Source organism: Miniopterus natalensis, chromosome 7 (genome assembly GCF_054644295.1).
Source record: "Miniopterus natalensis isolate mMinNat1 chromosome 7, mMinNat1.hap1, whole genome shotgun sequence".
NCBI lineage: Eukaryota > Metazoa > Chordata > Mammalia > Chiroptera > Miniopteridae > Miniopterus > Miniopterus natalensis.
This window is the reverse complement of record NC_142087.1, coordinates 15,026,925-15,053,996: the sequence shown is the minus strand read 5'-3', so window position 1 is coordinate 15,053,996 and position 27,072 is coordinate 15,026,925. Positions and strand designations below refer to the sequence as shown.

The window sequence follows — 27,072 nt, the reverse complement described above, 5'->3', positions numbered from 1 at the left end:
TAGGGGCAAATACACTTTATTCAGTCCTGGCATCAGACTGGCGTAAATCCTGATGTGGGTGCCAGTGCCCCAGATGGGAGGGATCCCTCCTCTCAGCTACTAGACTAGTTCTCCAAGACCACAGACAATGACATCTCTTCACTCACATGACGTTTTCTGGGGTTTTTCATTGTCTTTTTGTTGTTGTTTTACTTAAAAAAGAGAGAGAGAAAGAAAGAAAAAGAGAGAGAGAGAGAGCGCGAGAAAGGCCCAGAGCCGGAGCACCAAGCGTAAAGGAGGCAGCTGGTGGCTTTGTCAGCGACGGGAACGCGTGGGGCAGAGACCAGCAGAGACCCTGGGCAGGGGTCCCGGAGGACTCTGGGACCGTTTGTTCCTGAGATTTGTGTGTGTGAATGAGAGTGTGTGCACACCTGGAAGGGTGAACACACGCCGGTGTGATACAGGTAGTGAGGGCAAGGGGGATGGGGGGAGGCCGGAGGGGCGGGGCTTGGGCGGAGAATTGGAGTAAGAGGGGTAGTAACATCAGGGGCAGGGTCCCGAAGACACCCCGAACTGGGCACAACTTCCTCCTACAGCAGCGCTATCCCTATTTTTCACACGTAAAAACTGAGGCGCCCAGGGCACACCTCCACTGCTCTGACCGCCCTTCAGTCTCACTGGTCCAGTCGATGGTCTCTCTCAAGTCAGCTGCTTTAAAACGAGGCTCTTCTTTAAAACGAGGCTCTTCTTGCCACTCCATCTGCTATCACGCCTCAGTCTCAACCCTCTAGTAGCAACGTGCCTCAGTTTCTCCCACTGAATACTATCACTGTGGGCAGAGGGGCTTGGGTGATAGGAAGGGGCCGTGAGCTTCAGGAGCCCGGGCTGGGAGTGTGCCCTGGAGTGACGGCACTTCTGGGAGAGTGGGGGAGCAGCAGGGACCCTGTCCCCAGAAAGACTGGTACGTGTCTTGGTTCTGAGTTTTCCTGGGGTGAATTTCCAAAGACGCTACCCCAAATTCCCAGGTGGAGGGAATTAAAGAGAGGTTTCTGGGGACCAAGATAGGCTGTATAGGCATTCACGCAGTCGGTGTGTGTGTGTGTTGGGGGGGGGTGCACGTGGGTCTGTGCGACCCCGTGATTGAAAGGGGGTTAAGCCACTTGGGACAGTTCCAAGCTCCAAACCAACCCTTTCGGACCAGCTAGTCCCTTTCTCCCCCTTCTGAGAGCACCTCCCATTAAGGCAGTGACGCCCCGTCGGGTTGAAAGGAAGCCGCAGCTCCCGGATCAAAATATTTCTCAGGATAGCTCTACACCCACCCCGCTAGTCCCCGGAGCTGGCGAGAGGGACCAGCCCCCTCCTCCCAAGAAGCACTAAGCATGCGCGAGAAGGGGGCGGGTCCCAGGGCTCCAGGAGTAAAAGAAGCGCGCCCCTCCCCCCCTTGGGAGGAGAGGGGAGGGGCCTGGGAGAATCGCGCGGGGCCGCCGGGCCCCAGCGCCCCCTTAAACAAGAGGAGGCGGGCTAGGCGAAGGCGGAGGGATCCCGGAGCAAGGGCAGGGGCGTGTCCTCCGGCCTCGAGGAGGGGCAAGTGCATAGTGGGGGAGGGGCACAGGTCTGTAGGAAAGGACGGGAGGTGTATCGGAGGGGGGCTGGCTGCTGGTGGCTGTGCAGGAGGGGGCAGGACGGGGAGGGGCTTGAATGTCACGGAAAGGATGGGGGTTGGGTTGTCTTGGGGTGTGTCTGCGGGGGAGGGGCATGTCTGGATTCGAGGGGGATGGGCACGTCCAGGAGGGGGGAGGCTGCGTGGGAGATGGGGTGCCAGCCTCGGCCTCCGAGGGGCCCCAATACCTGATTCCTGTATGTAAACAGCTGGTTTGGGGGCTTGCGCGCCCCGCTGACGGTGGGCTCAGTAGGTGAAAACCAGGTCGGCGATGCTAGACGGGCGCCAGTCCCCCGCGATCATCTCGGTAACCTCGGGGGTGCAGTAGTCCGGGAACTCGAAGTGCGACGTGCCCGAGGGAGGCTGCAGGTCCGGGTCTCGGTCCAGGGCGCTGCAGTCCAGGCCGGCTGGGCCCGGGGGCAGTTTGGACAGAAAGCCCAGCGACTCCTCCCCCGACGCCACCCTCTCCTCTTCGCCTTCCTCCGCTGCCGCTGCCTCCTCCTCCTCTTCCTCAGGCTCCTCGTCCTCCGACGGAGTCGGGGAGGCGGTGGTGACAGCCGTCCCCTCGCCGGACGGCCCCTGGGCGCGCTCCGCTGGTCCCCGGGCAGCCCGCCCCGCCGGGACCATCTTCCACAGCTCCCGCCCGGGGGTCTCGACCAGGCGCACTTCTAGCAGCTCCTCGTCGTCGTCCTCATCGTCGTCCTCGGGCGCTGCCGCGCCGCCCCCCAAAGGCCCTCCCGCCGCTCGGCGGCCCCCGCGGCTAGGCAGCTGCGGCCCGGGCTTGAGCCGGCTGCCACCACCGCCACCGCCGCCGGGGGGGCGGGGCCGCGCCTTGGCTGGCGCCCCCTTGCTCTTTTTGCGCGGCCGGTACTTGTAGTCCGGGTAATCCGCCATGTGCTTCAGGCGCAGCCGCTCCGCCTCCCGCACGAACGGGATCTTCTCCGAGTCCTGCAGCAGCTGCCAGCGGCGGCCCAGGCGCTTGGAGATCTCGGCGTTGTGCATGTCGGGCCACTGGTCCATGATCTTCCGCCGTTCGTGTTGTGACCACACCATGAACGCGTTCATCGGTCTCTTAATGTGCCCGCTCGGGGTCTTGCACCAGCCGGGCTCACGCGCCCCCTCCTCGGCCGGCCCGGGCCCCGGGGGCGGCGGCCCGCCGTCCCGCTTGGCCCGCGTGCCCCGCTGCTGCACCATCGCGCCTGGGCCCGGGGCCGCTAGACGCCGCCGGGGGCCGTCCGCATCCTCCGCGGCTGGGGGTGGGGGAGGAGGCAGCAGCTACGGAGGGGCGGCCCCGCCCCACAGCTCGGCCCGGCCCCCGAGAGCTGGGGATAGAGGAGCTGGGCGCTCGGGCCCAACGGACGGCGGGGGGAGGTCAGCAACTCGGTCTCAGGCGGGCTCGGCGCGCCCCCGCCGCTTCCCGCAAGTTGCGCCTCGCTGCAGGCTACACATTGCTTTCCGGGGGCGGAGGATTCGTACCCCCGGAGCCCCCGCAGGCTCTCTTAGCAGCCTCCAGCTCAGCCGCGGCCCGCGCGCGCGCCGCTCCCGGCCCCGCCGCCTTCCAGTGTCTTTCTCCCCGCGCGGCCCCGCCGGCGCGCGCACCACCCCTCCCCCTCGCCGTCTGCGGGCCGCTGCGGCGCGCGCGGGGCCGCCCCGTGTAAACACCGAGGTGCCCGCTTGGGCTGCGGCCGGGCCACGCCTCGCGCTCGGGCGGCGCGTCACCCGTTGCTGGGCAGAGAACCCGATATTTGCATCTCCCAATCGCTGGCTGCCAGTGCGGGGCGGAGCTGGGCGGTCTAGCGCCTGGGATTGGGGGTGTCGGATGAGATCGGTTTCTTTTCTTAGGTTGGGGACTGGAGGGTGGGGGCGCCGATTGTGCTTCCCATCTGGCTCCGAAAGCTTGTTCTCGCCCCGCCTTGCCTTTGAAATTTTAGCTTATTCGATGACACCTGCCGCCAGGTAGGACCTCTGCCCCCTCCTCTTTCGGGGCGTCTTTTTGAACCGTCCCAGAACAGAATGTTGGGGACCCGGGCTCAAGAAAGCTCCGTAAGGTGACAGACTGATCGTGTCATAGATGTAATCCCTGCTTAGTACAGAGAGGGTCCAGCCACATAGGTGCTCAACAAATGCTTTTGGACCCAGTGAACCCTTTCATATTATCTCGTTCGAGGCGCCAGTAGATCCTGAGAAGAAACCGAGGCGTACGAAACCGGGGACATGTGGACTAGGGCTGGAAACGTAGGCTCGCGGTCCCCGCTCGCTCTTCTCTGCTCAGGGCGCAAGGGCCCGGGGCACCTCGCCTACCAGCGAAGTCCTGAGCAGGGCGGACTCCCGCTTTTCACAGTCCTCGGGCGCGGTTCGGGGATGTGTGGGTGCCCCATCACCGGGTCCCATCACACACCGCAGCCAGGCTGCGGTGAGAAGGCCGAGACGCCCCTCCGGGGTCGAAGGAAGCGTGCGCGGGCACGGGGCGGAGCCAGGCCGAGGGGCGTGCCGGCGACGCACGCTCCAGGCGCGTGGCGGGGAGGGGCTGCGCGCTCCCAGCTCACCACGTGTGATCCCGCACGGGCACTGCGGGGTGTGTGCTAACCTCGGGGGAGGTCACCTTCACCGCGACCGGGACCGGGGCAATGGGAGGGAACGCAGAGGCCTAGCCCCTCGGAATCAGTTGCTGGAAGGGGTCTAAAATGGCATTCTGCTGGGGCGAAGTGGGTGGGCACCGTCCGGGCGGAGGGCACCTTTCTCTGGCTGCAGACCTCACCCTCCACTCGGCGGGTGGGGGCTGAGAGCCCAACCTGAGGGTGTGGGGCGTGGAGGAGGGGTTGAGCCGAGGCTCTGCAAAGCAGGGGGCGGGGTGATGCTCCGGGTGCCCCGAAGGGAAATTGGAGCATCGCGGGCGGGAGGGGGTGACTCTTAAAGGCACAGGGCACTCGGAAGGAGAAGGTTGTGTGCTCTCTACCAAATGCTTCGTCCGCCGACTTACTGGATGCTGAGATCTGGCTGTTCCCGAGTTTGAACATTCACAATGGCATTGAGCCTGACCGGTTCAATGCTCGATGGAGGCAATTACTGTATTCATATCCCAGTACCTCCTTTGCTTATCTTAAAATGGGGAAAAAGCATTTTCTCATATGGTGGTTTTACAAATTAAGTGAGATAATGGGTGTAAACACATCCGTGACGCCTAGTAAAGGTATCAAAGAGTGAGCACATGAAAAATAAAAGCTTTAAATTTTTTTTCTAACACTATTTCATTTTTTCGATTTAATATTCGTTTTATTTTAAATGACATGATCGACACTGCCATCTTTTAAATGCTCAGGGCCTCTCAAAGGTCTTACTCTGGCTCTGTGACTACTGCTATTATTACTATAGTTTATGCCTACTGGCCTTCTGGATGTTCCTCAAATACAGAAGGCTTGGGCCCACTATATGGCCTTTGTACACGCTGTCTCCTCTGCCTGGAAAACTCTTCAACCTCATCCCCACATGGCTGGTCCATCTCATTCTAGCCTTAGTTCAGATGGGACTCTCCAGAGAGGCCTGCCCTGACCACTCTCTGCTGTTGCTTACCTGTCACTATACATCTCAGGTGCAGAGAATTGAGTGTCCATGACTGGCTCACTTTATGTTTGTATGTATTTATTTATAAATAATGTAAGAAAAACCACTGCAGAAAAATCAGCAACCTAATGCAAGAACTGGAAAATTAATAACCTACCTTCCCTATGAACTTTCCCATTCCATCTCCTGCCTTCCTTCTATTCTGAATCTTCCCTTACATTAAAAAAAACAACAGCTTTATTGAGATATAATTCACATACCATACTATTCATGCATTTAAAGTGTACCAATCAATAGTTTATTCACAGAGTTGTGCAACCGTCACTGCAATCACTTTTGAATATTTTCATCATTCCCCAAAGAAACTGTACTCACCTTTGTTCTAACCCCCAGCTCTAAGGCAAACATTAATCTCTCTGTCTCCATGGATTTCCTGTACCATTTTACATTCCTACCAGCAGTGTATGAGGATTCCAGTTTCTCCTTTCTCTTCTTACTTTTTCAAATGTTTTTCTTAAAAATATCCTCTTTAGCATTATCAAAGTATCATGCTCTATGCAGTATTCTGGTACTTACTGTCTCACTCAATATAGTGCTAAAATTCATCTACATTATCACACCTGTGTGAGGTACATTCATTTTTCTACTGTGGGAATATACACAATTTTCCTACCCATTCTCCTGTCCACAGACGTTCGAAATATTGCCAGATTTTTGCTCTTATGAAGAGTGTTACTGTTAACAGTCCTAGATGTGTCCCTGGTGCTCAAGGGCTGAAGGTCTCCCAAGTATCTCATGGAAAGTGTGATTGCACATCTGAAGACATATGATTGCTAACTTTTACAAGGTAATGCCAAACTTCCAAGTGTACCAATTTACTTTTCCAATAACATACAAGAAATCCTGATTTTCCATATCCTGTCCCAAGTTTGGTATTATCAGGTGTCTTTGTTTCGGTTGCATGATTCTCTTTCATCACCCTTCCTATCTTTTTCATACCACCAACCACATCTGCAATTACTTTATTTGTTCATTTGTTTTTTGATGTCTCATCTACACTAGAATGTCAGCTCCAAGAGGCAGAGATTTTTGTCATTGTTTACTGCTTTATCCCTAGGAGATTCCCTGGCACACAGTAGGTGCTCAATACATATTTATGGAATGAATCAAAGTCAGTGCCCTACGATGAGTGCACTAAAATTCCTATCCTCTGGAAGCCCAAAGAAGGAAGTAAAATTTTGGAAAACAAAACCCCAAACTGCAGTCTGCCACTAAGATGTGGTTATCAGTACACACAGATTACCCTAAGTCCTTTCAAATGGGTGCCCAGAATCTAAACCTTACTGGCCACAGGAGTTCAAGGCTGGGCTCACCACTGGGCTGTGCAATCCAGACTGCCGTAGGTAGGTGATGAGGTTCTTGGAGTGAAGCTGACCACCACTACCCCACCTGTCCAGGCCACCATCATCTCTCACCTGGGCACCTGCCCAGCCTCCTTTTCTGGTCCCTGAACCTACCCGGTCTCCTTTCATTCCACTCTCCTCCCTGAAGCCAGAGTGATGGGATTTTCTAATCACAGATCTGATTGTGTCTCTGGCCTTCTTAACACCCTTCAATGGTTTCCCCATTACTCTCAAGATAAACAACAGACTCACCTGGTGCACCAAGTGAAGTTTAGTCTGACCCCTGCTCACTCATCTAACCTCCTCTCCTATTTTCTCTGTTTTGAGCTGGCTTCCAGTCAATGAGGCCTGTTGAGCCCCCACACATGGTGTTGTGAAATCCCTTCTCCCACCCTTTCCAGCCCTTCCACCTCTGTCTGCCTTCTTATAGCTCTCCTGATTCCATGTTCCTTTTCTTCAGTGCACCAGCGGCCTACCTAGCTTATTTGTCACTCAGAACAGATAATTTTTAAACACCCACCTCCTCTAAATGATATTATTTTCAATAACAGTCATGAAATGTAATGAATCAATGAAATATAATGATAACGGGAAGAAAAGAAATGCAGACTGAAAATATTCTTTTATTGAACTTTGTGTATGTAATCATCAGTAAAAATAAATACTATAATACAAAAGAGGAAAAGAGTATTGAATCAATAATTTTCCATTACACTAATATATTTCTTTGAAGAAATAAAAACATACCTACGTAGCAGTTTGTTGCAATAATGACATTACATTAATTACATTATAGTTCAAAAACAAGAAAACAGCCCTGGCTGGTGTTGCTCAGTTGGTTGAGTGAATCAAAAGGTTGTCCCAGGTTTTGGGTTTGAACCCTGTTTCTCCCTCTCCCTTCCTCTCTCTAAATAAAAAATTAATTTAAAAAAGTATTTAAAAACAAACAAGAAAATACTTTTAAGAATCAATTTCAATATTAAATATATTGTTTAAATCTGTAAAACAATTTTACTGAATAAGAAAATGCAATTTTACTACATAATAAAATTTGCAGTTACCACATTTTGCAGTTTGCTCTTTGTTTTACTGTTTTAAATTTTCAGTGCGAAAGCTTTAAGTGGTTGTATGAAATGAGAGAATTGAAGCAACTCAAGTTCTGGTACTTCAGCTTCATAATCACTGTGCTATCATTGTTTATTTTGAATCTATTGTTTAAACAGAGACATATGTTGTACCAAAGGGGCTGGAGACACAAGTGGTCAGGAAACGAGCTTTAATAATTCCCGACTGTTCTGGACTATTCTCAAAACTAATGCATATAGCTCAGCCAGGCGTGGCTCAGGAGTTGAGCACTGACCTAGGATCCAGGAGATAGAGGTCCAATTCCTGGTCAGGGCACATGTCCAGGCTGCGGCTTGGTCCCCAGTCGGGGGTGTGTAGGAGGCAGCGATCAATGACTCTCTCATCGTTGATGTTTCTGTCTCTCTCTCTCCCTCTCCTTTCCTGTCTCTGAAATCAATAAAGATATATTTAAACAACAAAAAACTAATGCATGTAGCCGTATCTGACTTGGCATGTGTTAGGGCTGACTGTATAACCGCGAGTCCTCTGACTTAACTTCCTTGTAGAATATAATGTTTATGTATAAGTAATTAAAATATGCTGATTGAAACTTACAAATATATTATTTAGACTCAACGTAGACCAACAATTTGATCTCCCAGGAAGGAAATTTTATCAGTGACATGGTTTGGAATTATGGGCATATAGTGATAATAAAATGGATACTGGCCCTGGCCAGTGTGGCTCAGTGCTTGGGGCGTTGCCTGGTGCACCAAAGGGTCTCAGGTTTGATTCCCAATCAAGGGCATATACACCCTGGTTGCAGGTTCAGTCTCCACTGGGGCAAGTGCTGGAGGCAGCCAATTGATGTGTCAGAGACACATTGATGTTTCTCTCTCTCTCCCTCCCTCCCTTCTACTCGCTCTAAAAATCAATGGAAAAAATATCCTTGGGTAAGGATTAAGAGCAAAAAATGCAGATTGACTCTCAGTTTTATTATTGTTTTAAATTCCCTGCAGACACAGTCCCATTTGGTACGTCATGGCAGAGCAGAAGCTCCATGAAATCAGAGGACCCACCTGATTTCCACTCTCACCATTGTGTCCCCAACACCCAGCAGAGTTTGACACAACACAGACTCATAGTTTGACTCAATGAAGGGAGGAAGGAGCCACTCAGGTAGGTGTGACTGTTCCCGGCACCATCAAACAACTCCAACCATCCCAACTGTCTAACTCCAAAACAGTCTGCAAACTGGCATGGCCCTTAAGGACATTCACAATGAAGAGCAAGAACAATAAGAACAAGGTAAGTCACTTTTTAAAAATATATCTTTATTGATTTTAGAGAGAGGAAGGGAGAGGGAGACAGAAACATCAGTGATGGGACAGTCATTGAATGGCTGCCTCCAGCACGCCCCCCACCAGGTATCGACCTGCAACCCAGGCATGTGCCCTGACCTGGAACTGAACCGCAATCTCCTGGATCAACAGCTGAGCCACACCTGCTGGGCAAAGTAAGTCATTTTTTAATTCATCTAAATGTCTTTAAAAATTCAGAAATTATGATCCTGTGTGTGTGTGTGTACTACAGGGCTCTTTCTTTTACTGAATAATAGTATAGCACTGTGTACATGTGGCTCTTGAGCACTTAAATATGGCTAATGCAAGTTGAAATGTGTTGTGCAAAATTCTCATCACTTTCAAAGACAGTAAAAAAACGTAAAATATCACATTATTATTTTTTTCTGTTGATTATATGTTGAGATTATACTATTTGGACATATTGGGTTAAGTAAATATGTAAAATTAATTTCACTTGTTTTCTTTCTCTTTTACCTTTGTAAATATGGCTTCTGAAAAATTAAAAATTACACCTATGGTTTGCATTACATTTCTAATAGACAGTGCTAACAGAGAAGATGGAGGTTTTTCTGGTCTTTACCTGGCAGAATAAAAAGTTGACAATCTTTTTGCCCATTCCCAAACTTTAAAACAAGTTCTCTTTTGGGGGTGTGTGTGTTATTTTTTAACTTCCCTGTGACGTCTCAAAGTCTTAAAATCCCTGACGGAATGCTGGGTTGCCAATCCACGAATGTAGTTTGAGACTCAGAGAAGCACAACGCAGAGAAGAGAGACCAGAACTGGGGGCATGTTCACAATCAGAAGAGGACAACGTCAGAGTCATTTTAGCAGCATCAGCATGATTGGTGGAACTGGCAAATAATCAGATTGGGAGAAGGAAGGGGAGGGTGACTAGACGGGAGAGAGGATTTTATCTGGATAGTGGGTCCCATCCGGTGATTCTGAAATCACACCCCATTGGTCCATCTCTACATCTCCTGGAGTATAATGCTTATCCCCCACCATCTGACTCTGAAATTCATTAGACTTTTCTCTTTGGGGGTGACTATATAATTCATCATAAAAGGAGACACTGTTAATAATTATGCTGGAACAACAGAAATAAACTGAGACTTCCTGGGTCTCAGGAAGTAAGCCATCCTCATCTTACTGGCTAAATTATAGTGGATTCCCATAATTCTCAGAAGTCAAGCATGGAAATACTGGGGCTTTAAACAATCAAAGCAACCAGGATATTAAGTCAAATTTTGTTCAGTGTTATAAGTCTTTAGAGAGTTACTTTATCTCATTTGCCTCAGTTTCCTCATCTGCAAAATTGGAAGAGCACAATAGTTCAGGACATGGGACACAGTAAAGGTTCAATGAGTGGTAGCTAGAACAAGAGCAACAACAAAAATACTCTGTTGAGAGTCTTCTTTTTTTAAAAAAAGGAGCAAAAAGGCAAAACTACAGAGACAGTAGAAAGATCTGTGGTTGTCGGGTTTGGTGGGGAGAGGGTTGAATAGGTGAAGCACAGAGCAGTGAAACTCTTCTGTATGATACTGTAGTGGTGGATACAGGACATTATGCATTTGTCAAAGCCCACAGAACTTAATGCATGAAAAAATTTTAAAAATCACTTAGGACATCTGCAGAATCCCAAGACAGAGTGTAGCATGTGACAAAACAATCAGCTGTATTACAAATGTATGAAACAACCTCACCGAAGGGGTGAGGGAAAGGGTGCTGACTTAAGTAACTTGAGAAATGAGTGGAGTCTGTAAAACTAAAAGCATAAGAAAGTGTCCAGAGTACCGCACTCTAGCTGATAAAGCTTCCCACAGGGGTATGGACTAGCGAAGCCGACACTGCTATACCTGTATACTGGAACTGAACAATTAAGTAAATGGATGGTGGGTGGTGAGAACCAGGTTTTTCACTGTTGGAGTAAGACTTTACAGATAAGCAAGGGAAGGAGGCTAGAATGATTCATATAGTAATGTATGAGAGTTGGAAATATAATTATGAACTCATGTTTAGCTTAATATAGATGCAGATGGTTACATACAGAAATATTTATAGATATGTGATAAATATAGGTTAATATACACACACATATTTCTTTGTTTTGTTAGTTGAGAATGCTTCAAAGAAACAACACCCCAGCAATGAGCACACTTAGTGCCCAGATCTTGGTTTCTAATATCATTTTCCAATGGAGGAATCAGGGCTGAATTCCATTGAGAAAGGGCTGATTCTAGGACTGGGGCAGGAAATATACGAGATGAGCCTGGGGCATCATATAGTGCGAGAAAGTGAGAGAACGCTTAAGAACAACAACAGAAAGAAAAGACATACAAAGATGGGGGCATATCAAAGGGACACAGGGGCCAATTAAAAGAGCTCGCAAAGGCCAAAGCTGGAACAATCTGAGCAACAAAGTTTAGTATTGGATTATAACCTAAAGTATGAAATAAATATCTATGAGTCCATAGTGCTATAAATAAATGACTGAATAAACAGAGGAAAAGAGACAAATCTTTGTGGGCTAAGCATCATCACTTCCTTCCAAAGAGGACAGCATGAAAAGCGGTAAAAGTACAGTGGAGAAACCTGACAAACCCTTCCTCAGCCATGTGATCAAGGTCAATACCAACAGGGATAACTCATGTTGATATCCGAGACACTGCCATAGCCAGAAGGAACCCAAAGAGAAACGAGATAAACGCAATATGGCATCTGGATGGGATTCTGGGATAGAAAAAGGACATTAAGTAAAAACTAAGGAAATCTGAATAAACTATGAACTTTTGTTAATACCAATGTGTCGATATTTATTGATTGTAACAAATGTGCCATATTAATGTAGGATGTTAATAATGGAGCAAATGGAATGGAGAGAAGATATAGGAACTTTGTATTATCTTTTCAGTGTTTCTGAAAATCTAAAAATGTTCTAAAAAATAAAGTTTATTTTTAAAAGAATGGCACACGGTTTCAAAAATACCTTTAGTTTATCCAGACTTTAGAGTATCAAAGCCATTAAACAGCCTGCCTTAAAAATGGAATTTCTTCAGTGGATTAAGAAAAATATTCATTTATCCTATAGTTTTCATATGCTTTGGATCCAGGAGTTAAACTGTCCAATAAAAGGCAGCTACCAATTACTTAGGTCAATGTCTCATGAACTCAGCACCCACAAATCAGTGTCTTTAATTTGTATGTATTTGAAATACAAACAGGGAAAGATGACTATTTCTTTGATCATTTTAAATTAAATGAAAATACCTATAATGAAAGAAATCCACATACAACAGATATCAACCCCATTGCCTACATTTTCATTGCCTAAATTATTTTAAAAGAGAATGACATATATTGTGTAATTGGAAGTTTTCTTCTCCTTAAATAAAATACCAGCCAAAGATTATTCAACTGACAGAGGCGTTACTGCTAGTTCCTTCTAACTTGGAAAATTCCTTTTTTTGAAAAATCGAGTCCGTTGCTACTTCGCAGCTAGAGGGAAAGCAGGCTCGAAGCTCATTGGAGGTGTCCCTGGGCCGAGGGCGGGCTCTAAGCTAAGGGGCCTGCCCATTGGTGGGCTGCCCGCAGCTGCAGGACGGGGTGCCCGGGCTGGAGCTGGAACCCGGGGCGGAGCGGGAGCGCGGGCCTCGCGGCTGGAGGGGGTGTAATGGGCCGCCGAGGCCGCGCAGCCCGTTTCTACGGCAACCGAGTCTTGAAAGAGCCACTCAGATTTCTGCGTTCGCCCCAACTCCCCCTTCCGGAGGGGGCAGGGCAGCCTGGATTTGAGGGCTGGTGCTGGGTGCGTGGGGGCTGGGAGTTAAGGAGACAGGGCCTTCTTCTGGACAACCTAGCCACGCAGCATCTGAACTGGGCTCGAGGAACCTGACCTGCGTGGTCACTGGCAAAAAAAAAAAAAAAAAAAAAAAAAGGCGTAAAGAAGAAAGAGAAAAATTACATATAATTGCATCCTTCCCTCTGCACTGTGACATTTCTCATGTGAATGAACACCGCGCCTGGCACAGAGTAGGTACTTAATACTCAATGGGAGGGAGAAAGGAAGAAAAGGAGAGAGGGGGGGCCCGTGATGCGGGCCAGGTGGCGTGAGACCAAGTGCCCGCCCTCTTGGGCGGAAAGTCCGTAGCCAGACCCGCCTAGAGCTGACGGAGTGACAGCCTCGGGTATGGGGATCGAAGGAGAGAGGGGGCGCCTGTGCACTGGAGGAGGAGGAGGCGGCAAACAGGACCGTGGCTCTCGGTCCTGGGGGACCTGACTCTGCGGGACGGCGCCCTCGGTGCGCATTCCCGCCGGCTCTGCCGCTTCCCAGCTCCACCGCGCAGCGCTCCGGACCCCAGAGTCTTTGTGTTGGGGAGAAACACACAGTACCTGCTTCACCGAGTCGGTGTCAGAACTGAGATAACACGGGTCAAGTTCTTAATACGCCTGAAACAGTAAACGCTGTTATCATAACGCAGGAGCTATTATCATAATTGAGGAAGGGGTAGGGTTTGACTGGGTGCAGAGAATAGGGAGGTTATCATCCGTGTCAGTAAGCAGGGAGGAGCAGTGTGGAAATCCTACAAAAGAGACCAGTTTGGGCATCCTATAAAAAGCGTGGGAAATGATAACCAGAAGGCAAAAAGGAAAATAATGATAGTTACTGTTTACTGAGGGCCTGACCCTCTAGCAAACCCTTTACATGAATTAATTGTTTCACTTCAAGTTTTCACCAGCCCTGATGAGGCAGTTGCCATTTTTCTGGTAAGAAAACAGGCCTGGAGAGGTTATGCGGCTCAGCAATGACACAACCAAACAGGGACATTTGTGGAGCTCAGGACAAGAGTACAACTAGAGTCCAGTACATCTATATGTCTCTAAATAGAAGTTATACATCAATCTACAGCAATGTGTTAATGAAATACGTTCTATTCTCCTCTTTGAAGAATATACCTTCATAACAACCTGGAAGGCCAGGTTCAAATTAGAATTCCAGGACTCTTGGAGTTCTGGGCAAGAATGTGTTGGCCCCGGAGAGCTACCCTCTGGATCCTGCATCCAGCCTTTGTCCAGCGACCTCCCATCCCATCAGGGAGGGATGCCATATCCTAGCTGTCTGACAAACAGCTGCTTTGAGACCTAAGCCTCAGGTCTATAAAGTGTGCATCAATCAGATGGTGCGGTTTGCCCTCAGCTGAGATGGACCCAGGAATGGGGCCCATAAAGGCCTGTAAAGAAGCTTAGGGATATTTTGGAAGGGAATTCTGGGGGCTCAGAGAATGTTCTAGAAAGGGAGGGCAAAGACTCTGGGTGGGCAGTTGTTTTGTGCCTACAAAATCCTCTCCCTGTCCCTTGAGGAGAGGTGGTGGGGGCTCAGGGCAGGGGCTACTCTTGCTAGGGGTAAGGGAGTGTTGAACTCAGGCATTCGGAATCCAGGAGCCTGGTGCTCGCCTCTGTGCCTTTTAGTGCCAGGGGACATGCAGACTAAGTTTCAGTGATGTTCCCTCAGAGAAAGAGGGGAGGATGGGCCTGACCTCCCAGACTGAAGGAAAGCCTGACCAAAGGTGAGAAGACTGAAGGAGTGAATTAACTTTATATATATATATATATATATATATATATATACACACACACACACACACACACACACACACACATCTTTATTGATTTCAGAGAGAGAAGAAGGGAAAGGAAGAGAGAGAAACATCAGTGATGGGAGAGTCATCGATCAGCTGCCTCCTGCACGCCCCACACTGGGGATGGAGCCTGCAACCCAGGCATGTGCCCTGACCGGGAATCGAACCTCGATCTCCTGGATCATAGGATGATGCTCAGCCACTGAGCCACGCCTGGCCGGGTGTGAATTAACTTTTTAAAGATGAATGGGTAAGTCCTTCTTCAGTATAGAGTCTGAAGATGGTTGTGCTTAAGGGAATTATCAAAGGGCAAGTAGCCTAGCCAGGTAGCTCAGATGGTTAAAGCATCTTCCCAAAACACCAAGGTTGCAGGTTCAGTCCCCAGTCAGGGCACATACAAGAATTAAAGAATCAACCAATGAATGCATAAATAAGTGGAACAACAAAAATCTCTCTCTCTCAAATCAATAAAAATGTTTTTTTAAAAAAGGACAAGTAGACACACGTCCTGATCTGTAACCTCAGCCAAGGAATTTCTAGATCATTCATGCCATAAATATTTATTGGGCTTTTACTATGTGCCAGGCACAGTCCTAAATGCTGGAGCTACAGCCAAGAGCGAAAAAGTCATGGTCCTTGCCCTCTGGAAGCTCAAAATTGAGAGACAGAGGCATAATCAAACCATGGCATAAATAAATGTGTCACTGTATCTGCAGTAACTGTTGAAGGAGAGGAGAATGTAAGAGAGGGTGGCTGCAATTAGGAAGTGGCATTAGAGCTGAGCACCAGGGAAGGTAAGGGTTAACCACGTGTCCGGGAGGGTGAATTCCTGGAATGACTAGCAGGAGCCCAGCCTGGGTTAGGGGTGAGGCCCAGAGGAGGCAGCGCCTAATGGGCTCTGGGGAGGACACAAAGTCTTTGAAGGTCTTTAAGCTTGGGAATAATGTGATCAAATTTCATTTTGAGGACTATTTTTTTGGATTGAAGGAGACCAAGCTTGGGAGCAGGGAGACCAGAGTTGTTTGCTGTAGAGTATTAAACTTTCCCATTAAAGTTTCTTATTTTTAAACATAGAGGAAATGGATTCCTGTCTTTGTAGAGTCTACAGGAATTTCTTTGAAGTTTTATGTTGTTTTGCATTGATTTTTGTTACTAATTTTTTTTTTTTTTTTGGCCAGAGATAACATATAAAAGAGTTAAAACAGAAACAAAATAAAAACAAAACAAAACACAGGGATATACCGTGGAAAATGAGTTTTCCTTCCATCCCAAACCCCTAATATCTAGTTCTTCTCATAAGCTACAACAGTTACCAATTTCACTAATATTCTTCCAGAGTTATTTGTACATAAGTAAGCATTTGTACATAAATAAGCATTTGTACATAAATATGTATTCTATCATTTAAAAATTGTAATACGTATATAAATAACATTGAACACTTTACATTTTATGATTTTGTCAATTATACCTCAATGAAGCTGAAAAGGTAAAATTAAAATGTAAATGGTAGTATAACATATCTTACTTTGTTCACTTTAAAATATGTCTTAGAAATTGTTCCATATTAATATATATAGAACTGTTCCTTTTAATAGCTGCATAGTGTTCCACTATTTGGAAGTACTCTCTAGCTCCCTATTGATAGATAATCAGATTGTTTCTAGTTTTTGGTACCCAAAGTAATGCTTCAGTGAACACCCTGGTACATTCATCTTTGTGTCCAAGTTTAGCTATTAATGACTGCTGTGTTAAAGTTATGTGAATTTTGATAGTGCCAAACAAACTGCTTTCTAAAGATGTCTGTCCATGTTTTATTTTAAAACTCTGCAAAGTTTCTATTTTCTATAATATATCTGTGTGGATTTTCATGAAACCTGTCCTCCCCAAATATTCTTAGTTACATTGACAAGCCAGTGAGTGGTGCTGTACGGGCCTATTGGCTTTGCACATGTCTGGTACACTCTTATGGAACTCCACTTTCAACTTGGTATGATCTCACCACCAGTCATCTTTAGCTTCCTCTCGTACCACTCCATACTCCACCATACTGAACTCCTCTGGCTGCCACACCTGGGTTCACATGAAGAGATGTAATGGGCACTCTGGCTAAGCATGAGGTCCTAAAGGAGCCTAGGAGCCTCCTGTGAAAGGAGTTGGATTGGCATTTTAGGAAGATTATTTGTTCCTTAGTCTGTCTCCTGCCCCCCTCATTCTACTCTAAAAGGCCCTTACCAATAACCTCCACATTACTCAATCCAATGGGCACCCTTCAATTCTTTTTTTTTTTAGGAAAGGAAAGTCAATTCTTTACTTGTAATTTCTCAGTCAGCTTTTTTTGTTGGTTTTTTAAAAAAGTGTTTTTATTTATTTCAGAGAGAGGAAAGGAGAGAGAGAGAGAGAGAAAAACATCAATGATGGGAGAGTCATTGATTGGCTGCCTCCTGCACGCCCCCTACTGAGGACTGAGCTGAAACCCAGGCATGTGGTCTGACCTAGAACCAAACCATGACCTCCTGGTTCATGGGTTGATGCTCAGCCACTGAGCCACGCCGGACGGGCTCACAGTCAGTTTTAGTTGACCTCTTGCAGCACTCAGCACAGTTGTTAATCCCTGCCACTTGTAACTCTCCTCCCTGTTTATGAGCCTCTACACTCTTGTTTTCCTTTCCCTTTCTGGCTGTCCCTTATTAGCTTGTCATAATATCCTTTCCCATCAGGGAAAACTCTCACATAGAGTACGATCCAAGTAGCTATAATCTTCCTCTGCTCTGTTTTCTCTCATGACACATTAGGAGATTGTAAAATCGATTTAATGGATCACATAAGCATTTATAAAACAATGAAGCAATAGACTAAAAAATATTAAGGTGCCTGGACAGAGTGGTTCAGTTGGTTAAGTGTCATCCCATGCCCTGAAAGGTTGCTGGTTCGATTCCCGGGCAGGGCACATACCTGGGGTTGAGGGTTTGATCCCCCAGTTGGGGAGCGTATGGAAGGCAACCGATCAATGTTTCTCTCTCACATCAATGTTTCTCACTCTCTCCTCCTCCTCTAAGCATGTCCTGGTTAAAAAAAAAAATGTATCAGGGTGCACTACCCACAGGTTTAATATTGTGTGTGTGTGTATATATATATATATATATATATATATATATATATATATATATACACTTTTTTTTTATATATAAGTACACATGTGCATACATATCTCTGATGGCTGCAATGTGAAATGTGCATCTCAATATGGGGTGTTGATAGAGTGTGAAAGCTATTGCTATAGGATTCATGTTTATTTCTCAAGCCCAGAACTCTTCTTAGAATTTAAGACCGTGCATTTTGAACCACCTATTCCACACCTTCTCTTAGACATTCTCTATGGAGACTTTAAACTCAACACATCCAAAATCAAACTCAAGGCCTTCATCCCAAACTTGGGATTTTTTCCTCTGTTCTACATCTCAGGGAATGACCCGACCACCTATCCAATTGCAGAAGCTGGAAATCTGGGAGTCAATTATGGTACTTACCCTTCCCTAGCCCATGTCTGTCTTATTGACTTAAGTGTCTAAATATATCTTTACCCTGCCTGTTTTTCTCAATCTGCATCATCCAGGCCCAATTTACCCTTATTTCTCACCTGGGTAAACTGGACATCTTTCCACTTGGGCTTCCCTCTGCCCATTCTCTATAATGTTTCCTGAATGGTATTTAACAAATACAACCCTGATCATGTCACTTCCTTGCTTAAAAATCTTTCAATGGCTTCTCATCATTCTTAGACTCACATTCTCTCCCTCCCTCCTTCTTTCTCTCTCCTTTTCCCAGCCCTCCCCTGGCAGGTGCTTCTCTGCCTCTTTTTCCTAAGCTCCAAAGGCCCCTCTTTTCTTTTGCCTCTGTAACTTGTTCCCTAAGCCCAAGCAGCTCAGCTGGCTCACTTCTTAAAAAAAAAAAAAAAAAAATCTAAACATGGCTGACCAGACCCCCTAAGATCTTCAGCCTTATTTCATACCATCATCTTCCTCCTCCTCTCTATATTTTAGCCACACTGGCTGGGCTGGATAAGGTCAATTGGCAGATGACATCCATTCCCACTGTTTATGTGCCTTCCTGTGCAACACATGCAGGAAAGCTAAAATATTTTCAGACTCCAGCAATTAGATGTACTTGTATGAGATTTAGAAGGTGGAAGGCAGAAGTCACAGTTTGCATTATTTTTGCTTTTAAGTATGGTTGTGGAAATACCAGCTTATGGTCTCTAGCTTCAAGGACTTGACATTTCACTGTCCTGGCAGTGGCTTTCTGATCCTAGCAGCCTGTCCTTGGGTGGCAGCTTCAGCCTTCTCAAACTCAGCCTTTCCAGTGGTGACCTGGCTCCTTTCTGACTATGAGATGGGTAGTAAGCTTCCCTGGTAGGTCAGTTTCTGTGGTGTTCTAGGAGTCATTCCTAATACCCAGTTTAGGGTCCATCACTTTCTTCACTAACTAGAGTGGTTTCTGTTTCTAAACCTAGACTTCATTGGATTTCTAGATTTGGCCAGGGTTTCTCCCACTATAGGGTTGTTATACTTGTTATCCCCTTTGCCTAGGCTAACACCCCTGTTACCCCTTAACTCCTACCCCTACCTCTCAATTAACTCCTTATATATCCTTTCAATCTCAGTTCAAACACATTCTCTGGGATGTTATCACTGACCCCTAAGACCAGATCAGTTTTCCTTGTTGAACAAGATATCACTGCATGTTTCTTTTAATGCATTATCGCTTTGTAATTAGTGTACCTATTTTTTGTGACTCTAGAATTTGAGCCCCAGGGGACTTGACTATTTTGTTTTATTCTGTTTCCTAAAGAGTTAGTGCTTAACATAATGTGTTGAATTAATAGAATGGAGGTGGTCAGACTGGAGGGCGTTAGGACAAAATCAAACCTCTTAAATAACACTGGCAAGCCCTGTGTCACCTCCTCTTGGCCTTTCCCAACCACATCTTCCATGACTTTCTAGCCAGAAGGAACACTGTGTTCCAGGTCTCTGCGCAGGCTGCTGCTGCTGCTTGGATATCTCTTTCCTCTTTACCTGGCTCTTATTCATCCTGCTGGTTTCAGAGGAGACATCATCCCTTCTAGGACGCTTGTACTTCACACAATTCTGTAAGTTTTGTATTTTTTCAGAGTATTTAAAAGTACTTAATATTATTTAATAAATTTGTTACTTATCTGCATCTCCTCCTGCAAATGCACCGTCTTGTTCATGGGTGTATGCAGAGCGCCTTGCACAGGGCCTGGCAGCTAGTCGGCCAGCCTCAGTCTGGGGATCTCTGCACGCTCTCCTGGAGTCCATGAACAGTGAGGAATTGTAATTTGGGGGCTGCTAGATTGGGAGAGGAAGCTGGGGGAGGTTTGTTCGTTCCAACCCGTGGCTCACTCCCCAGATCGGCAGGAGGCCCTGGGGCGGATCCTGTGGGGGGATGGGCAGGGAAAGTTTCTTCCTCAGCTCCCTCCAGGAGAGTTGCAGGAGGGGCCAAGAGAGGGAAGATCCTTCCTAGGAGGTTCCTTGGCAAGGCGCCTGCGAGGAAGAAGGGGGAGGGGATATGATGAATGCAGGCTTTCTCCTGGCCACTGGCCTCCAAGCCGTGCGAGGGAGGAAAACGCAAAGCAGCGAAGAGAAAGAGGGGAGGGGGAGGGGGAGGGGGAGGACAGAAGGGAGGCTTCGAGGAGGAGGGAAGGCTCTGTTTGCTTTGGGAGAGGAGAAGGGCTGAGCTGGCTCTGAAAGGACGGGTTCCCAAGAGCCAACCAAGCCCCAACTACACCGGATCAGCTCTGTAAATATCCTGAAATCACTGACTCAGAATCAACACACTGGGAGCCTTTTTAGGATCTGATCATCTTAACATCTCAGGGCTGAAAAGTCCTTCCCAGGGTTGGGTTTGGGGTGGAGAGCAGGGAATCTCCAGGACTAGCTTGGAGGAGTGAGTCTGCTCTCCTGGAAGAGTCCTGGACTCTTTCTCTCTTCCTTATAGCTGGAAGAGATGGCATAAAAAAAAAAAAAAAAAAAGCCCATGAATACTTTGCATCCAATTCCTGGCACTTAAAATAACTGTAAGATGATGAAATTGACATCTTCCCTCTGTCCTTCCCACTGATTTGTAATTTCCAAAGGGCAGAGTCCCTTTCACTCATTTAGTACCATTCAGAACTGTGGTCTCAAAACTGGAAACCCATCAGAATTGCTTGGGGATGCTTGCTAAAAATGTTTTCCTTGTTCCAGTGACTCTGATTCTTTGGAGCTGAGTTAGGGACTTAAAACTTGAGTTTTAAGTGTGCTAAGTGATTAGCACACTGCGTTTAGGGAGCAACTCCAAAGGGCCTGGAACAACAGAGTAGGTGCTAAATGTAACCGTCAGGGGCTGGAACTGTATTTGCAGAGTAAACAAGTGGTGTGTGGGAAGTATGGATTTGAACTAGGGTCTGTGTACCCATGATTCTAACACTTTGAAAGGAAATAGCGCAGCAGTGTATTTTGCAATACAAAAGATAAATATTTATTCAGAACAAAACTTTTAACAATGGATTTTACATTCCAAGCCACAAGGAAATAGCAAAACTTAATGCAAAGGGAAGACAAATACTAAAAGTAGTGTATTGTCTATTCTCCTTTAACTTGGTAACAGTTGACCCAACGCCCTCTCGCTTGACCTATTTTGCAAGTACATTTTGGCGTTAACAATTCACTTATAATTCTGGGTTAAAACAGCCTTTCTCCTGAGGGTCAGGAGGTTGTGGATGAACTCCATTAGCTGCTTTTCTGGGGTTTCTAACTCTAGAGGCTAAGGTGCAAATGTAAACCTTTGCTAGGTCTTCTTACACAGGAGCACCCCCATTTCTCACTGGTGACAAGGAATGGGGAAGGGTAAGGACCCAAAGTACCAGGCACATTTTAATCCAGATTTGATACCCCAGGGAGCAACGAGCGCATCCTGGATTATGTTCTTTTATTCCTTCCCTATCTCCCAAGTATTCAGAAGCCCCTGCTAAGTCATCTTTTTCTGCTCCTTCCCCAGATGATTTCTTAGCATTCCTCTGGGCACATTATTCTGGAGAGATCAGACTTTCTGGGCCCTCAAGTGTTGAGGAAAATGTTGTGAAGTGTGAGAGGTAGTGGAATGAGCACTGGGCTTGGGGTCAGGGAACTCTAGGCTAGCTCTGGCACCAGACAGCGGTGTGATTTTGACCCAGACATTTAACCTCTCTGGGCCTGTTTCACTGTTGGAAAACCAAGGGATTGGTGTAAACCAATTTGTAGATCCTTTCCAACAGGAACATTCTAGATTCCATAATTCTGTGAAAAATGGCTTCTGAGCCACCGAAAGAGCTGTCACAAAGTCCACGCATAGTAATGCCATAAGAGGCCCTTGGCCACCATTCAGAGCTTATTGACTCAGATTACATACACTTCTAACAACACTGGTTTCACAAATTCTCAGAACACACAGATTAGAAGCAGCAAATTAAAAGGGGGAGGAAAAGAGCTGCAAAAGATAGACATCCCGACAGAAGCCACAGTCAATATTTTCAAGTCAATAAACACTGATGGAGTGTAGTGTCTACCTGTACCTAGACACTGGGGTCCGCCTGTACCTAGTGTTAGGGCATAAAGATGAACAAGGCAGCCCACAGGGTGAAAATTCAGGGAGCAGACAAGGGGTAGGGAGTAACAAGTACAAAAAAAAAAATCCCCAAATACAAAAACGAAAACAAAATTTATAAAAGGGACTGGCGACGTATCTGCACAGTACAGTTCTCGATAGTCATTACCGATCACAGTCACCAATTCAGAAAAGGCTGAAATGGAGTAAACTCAGTTTAAGAAGGCAAAGAGAGATGTAGCTTGTAGGTTTTAAAAGGTCTCCTTCAAACACGATAGAAAATGGTTTTCAAAAAAAGTTTTGGCACTTAAGAGGGGTAAACTGGCTCTGTATTCACTCTGGCAGGCAGGCGGGTGTTCAGTGCCCGGCCACGCCGGTCAGCTGGGCTGCCACGGAATTGTGAACGGCTTTGGGGCACTGAGCGAAGGCGTGCCCTCGCTTGCCACAGAGGTTGCACACGATGCCCTTCCGGCAGTAAGGGCTCAGGTGGCCCTCCTCCCCGCACCTGAAGCACCTGTCCTGCGTGCAGCTGCCGCTCAGGTGGGTCCGGGAACCACATTTAAAGCACGTCTTGGGCTGCCCCTTGTACCAGCTGTAGCCCCGCTCGGCCCCCAGGAAGAAGGCCCCTGGAAGGTGCCTGACACCGCCCTCCCCCTGGCGCAGCTCGATCTCGCACTTGTACTCCCCGGTCCAGATCCCAAACCTGTCGGTCACTTTCACGGGCACCGCGAGCACGTCGCAGTGGCGCTTGAGCCAGGTCACGATGTCCTCCACGTCCACCGTCTCGTTCCGGAAGAGGATGAAGAGCGTCTTCAGGCTGGACTTGCTCCGCCCCAGCACCACGAAGTTCTCCCAGCAGTCCTCCTGCTCGCGCTTCTCCTCGTACACGCGCAGGAACAGGGCCAGCTTCTCCGCCGAACGGAAGCTCACGTCGAACTCGCGGCTGCCGGGGATCTGGATGACGGCGTAGATGTCGTTCGGGTCCATGCCGATGGAGCGCAGGATGAGCGCGCCCACCACGAAGTCCCGGGTCGGGCAGGCGCTCTCGTCTCCCTGGAAACAGATGCGCACGAGGAAGCGGCCCTTGCCCGGGACGGCCGCGGGGCCCGCCGCCTCGGTCCCCGGCTCGTCCTGAGGCGACCGCTCGGCCGCGTCCTCGGCCGCGCCGGGCCGGGCCGGGGTCGCCATGGCCGCCCCCTCGGCCTTCTTCTTCCTGCCCGCCTCCGGGGCGCCTTTCTTCTTGCGGGGGTCCGCCGCCTCGCCAGCAGGCTCTCTCCGACGGCCCTTTGGGTCCCCGCGGCTGGCCGGCGGGAAGTCGCCGAGGCACGGCGCTGCCAGGCCCGCGGGGGCGCCGAGCGCGCCGCCCACGCCGCTGCCGCTGTCCTCCTCCCGCCGCGGCGGCCGCGACTCGCGGAACTCACCCTTCTTCTCCGCCAGGTTCTTCACCACCTGGGCCCAGCCCATCTTCTCGCGGCCGCCCTCGTGCTCCTCGGCCCGGGCGGCCGGGCGCGCGGGGGGCAGCAGCTGCGGGCGCCCCCGCTTCCTCTCCTCCTCGGGGCCGCCGCCGGTGGCCATTTTACCTCCTTCCCAGCATCCTCCACTCGCTCCCGCAGCCAAAGGGCGCCCATCGCGCGCGGTGCTGTGGGGTTTTGGATGCTTTTTTTTTTTTTTTTTGAAATTTGATGCTTCTTTCCCCCGCCCCGCCAAAAATATTTACTCGCGGCGCTGGCGGCCGGCGCGGGCCCCGAGCCCCTGGCAGCGGCCGGGCCGCGTTTCCGCCGGGCGCGCGCCAGCCCCACCTCCTGGGCACGGCCGCGGCGGAGCCTGGAGCCGGAGCCCGGAGCCCGGAGCCCGGCCCCGTCCCGCGCGAGGGTTTGGCAGCCTCGGGCCGCGCTCTCGAGGATTTGGGATTTCGCAAGCGGTCCTCGATGAGTTCATTCAAGCGGCGTTACCAACGGCCCGCAGCCCGAAGGCGCGACGCAGCTGAAGGCGGTCTCGCCCATTTTGTTTTCCTTTGTACACCTTTCCCGTTGAGACAAAACCAAACCGAGCTCTCCCTCCTCCCGAGGCGCACCGCTGTGCGATATTTTTCCACGTTGGATTATGAACATTTTCAAACATGCCGAAAGTTGAAAGAATTTTACAGCGAACGTTTTACCTTTAGCTTTTCACTATTTTAACTTTCATTAAAATGTCGCTATACCCCTATCACACCACCCCTCTATCCATCAGTCCTTATTTTTTGATAACGTTTTTAAGTAAGTGATGTCGCATTATTTTAAAAAGAGCTCTCCAGCATACTCACGGTAACAATTATAATACACTGAGAGCTGAAGTGCCCAGTAATGTTCTAAGCACATTACAAGCCTTATCACGGGGAATCTTCCAAAACAGGAATGTACTGACCATTTTTCAGACGCAGTGGCCTGGAGATGGGGTTAATCATTTGGCAGAGTTAATAGGGGGCCCCTAGTTATAAATAGGTAGGTTATATTTATTTATTAAACCCTTTTGTCTCTGACATTGTGGATCAAGGACTATTTGCATCAGACTCTCCAGGAAACAAAACCTCTGAACACACAGATTCCCTGGCTAAAGTTAGCGCTGAACAGAATCTATTCCTCCCTCATCTGTCTCAACTGGTGCTTTGAAAGTATTGATAAAATTTGGGTGGTTGAAGGGCTAGGTTTAAATTACCTTTTGTCAGCTTTGTCTTCTTTCTGCATATCTGTGCATTTCAGGGTGCTTCAGTGACCTTTCCAACTTCACTGAAAGAAAAGGTGGATTGTGGAGCCAGGGAGATGCTAGTCTGAATCTGAGTGCTTCACATCTCAGCCTTGTCCCATGGGGCCAATGACTTCAGTTTTCATAGTTTCAGCTCGTTCCTCCATAACAAAGGGGTATTAATATCTACTGTCAGAGGCAGAATGTGGGAATTCGAAGAGCTTGATCCAGGGTGGGTTTTCTAGATAGGTAGCAGGACTGGTTATTGCCTCAGCAATGCTATCAAGGAACAGGTTCCCTCCACTTTCCCCTCTTCTGTTCTGTTGAGTTACCTCCCCTCACAGTTCCACAATTCTGGGAATGCCACGCAGATAATGACAGTATCTGGTAGCAGATGAGGGAATGCTTTTCTGCAAAGTCTTTTTTTTTTTTTTTTTAGGTGTGATGAAAATCTTTCCCAAAAGTCTCTGAGCAGACTCCTCATCCTATTCTTTGGCCAGACTTTTATCACATGCCTATGACTAAATCTATAACTGGCAAGAGAAATGGGCCCACCAAACCTAGCTCAGACCAATTATGATTTCTGGAAAGGGAGCTGGGACTAGGTCTGGGGCCTGCCTCCTCTAAAGACAGTGTGTATCTGACTAAGAGCAGGGGCTGTTATCTGAGATGAATGGGGAGAAACCCACCCAGGTTTGCCACATATTACTGCCTCCTCCTTTTTAACTGTTTCGTGGTACAGAGCTTCCCAGCTGCAGTGCTGTGGTACAGTGGGCTCTGTAAATGAGGATGCCTGACATAGTGATTCCTTCAGCTCTAGGGGCAGCCAATAGGGTCCTGGATGGCCAGAGTACCCAGCTGATTGCTTTTACCATAGCAGTCTCTTCTGTTTAGTATAGTGTGCAGTGCATTTTAGAACATTTTTATATGATTTTTAAGAGGGGGAAAAGGTTGGGAGCTCTGGCCTAGTATTCTTTAGTAACATTCCTCTATTCAAGTTTAGGTGATTTCAAATTATTGGCTCCCTCCAAATTATTTTTTAAACTGGAATGTACTTTTATTTTATTTAGTTTTTGAAGATTTCATGTATTGATGTGTGTGTGTGAGAGAGAGAAAGAGAGAAAGAGAGAAAGAGAGAGAGAGATTGATTTGTTGTTCCACTCATCCATGCATTCATTGGTTGATTCTTGTATGTGCCCTGCGCAGAGATCAAACCCACAACCTTGGCTTATTGGGATGGTGCTCTAACCAACTGAGCTACCTGGCCAGGGCTGGGATGCACTTTTAAATTTATCCTGTATCTAGCAAATCTGGGGTCTGGAGAGAGAACTGGAGTGGGGCAAGACTGGGAGCTGATACTAAAGTCCAGGCATGAGAGGAAAGCAGGGTATGTGTGTGTGTGGTGGTGGTAAGGGGTCTGATTCCAGATAGACATTGAAGGTATTGCTGACAAATTTGGGTGTGGGATGAGAGATGAATCAAAAGATGAGTCATGGATGACTCCAGGAAGAGAATTGTCATTTTGAGTTGGGTGAAAATGTTTCTAGGAAAAGATTGCACGTTAGTTGCCTATTAAATGTCCAAAGGAGATACTGAGTAGAAAACTGGATGTATGTGGCTGGAATTCAGGGGAGAGGCTGAAGATGTGAGGCTGGGAAGCATCTGGGTAGAGATGGCACCTGAAGTCATAAGACTGGAAGGGAGCACATGGAGTGAAAGCAGATAGAGAAAAAGAGAGGATCAGATCTGAGTCCTGGGGCAATCCGATAATAAAGGGGAAAGAGGAGGGACCAGCAAAAGAGAAGAAAAGGAGGTAGGAAGCAACTCAGAGTGGTTTCCTGGATGCCAGGTTTAGAAAGTGTGTCAAGGAGGGAGTGACCCATTGTGCCAAATGCTGCACGTAGGCCAAATAAGGTGAGGGCTAAGACATGACCCTGAGGTTTAGCAAAGTAGAGGTCACTAATGGCATTGACAAGGGGAGTTTCAGTGGAGAGGTGGAGATTGAAAGCCTGGCTGAGGAGGCAAAAAGGAATGGGAGA

The 27,072-nt window shown here is 48.0% G+C and overlaps 2 protein-coding genes across 2 annotated transcripts; both read right to left on the bottom strand.

The window, feature by feature from the left end:
• Positions 1-3,205, bottom strand: SOX12 (SRY-box transcription factor 12). The gene has a single exon (XM_016200552.2). It carries the CDS (start codon positions 2,831-2,833, stop codon positions 1,886-1,888), a length of 948 nt encoding a protein of 315 aa, XP_016056038.2. The 5' UTR covers positions 2,834-3,205; the 3' UTR covers positions 1-1,885.
• A 17,976-nt stretch (positions 3,206-21,181) lies between these two features.
• Positions 21,182-23,884, bottom strand: ZCCHC3 (zinc finger CCHC-type containing 3). The gene has a single exon (XM_016200606.2). It carries the CDS (start codon positions 23,882-23,884, stop codon positions 22,667-22,669), a length of 1,218 nt encoding a protein of 405 aa, XP_016056092.2. The 3' UTR covers positions 21,182-22,666.
• Between the last annotated feature and the right edge of the window lie 3,188 nt (positions 23,885-27,072).

Bases quoted from the DNA above. Each gene is read 5' to 3' on its own strand.
- ZCCHC3 (XM_016200606.2), bottom strand. From the start codon at position 23,884: ATGGCCACCGGCGGCGGCCCCGAGGAGGAGAGGAAGCGGGGGCGCCCG.
- SOX12 (XM_016200552.2), bottom strand. From the start codon at position 2,833: ATGGTGCAGCAGCGGGGCACGCGGGCCAAGCGGGACGGCGGGCCGCCG.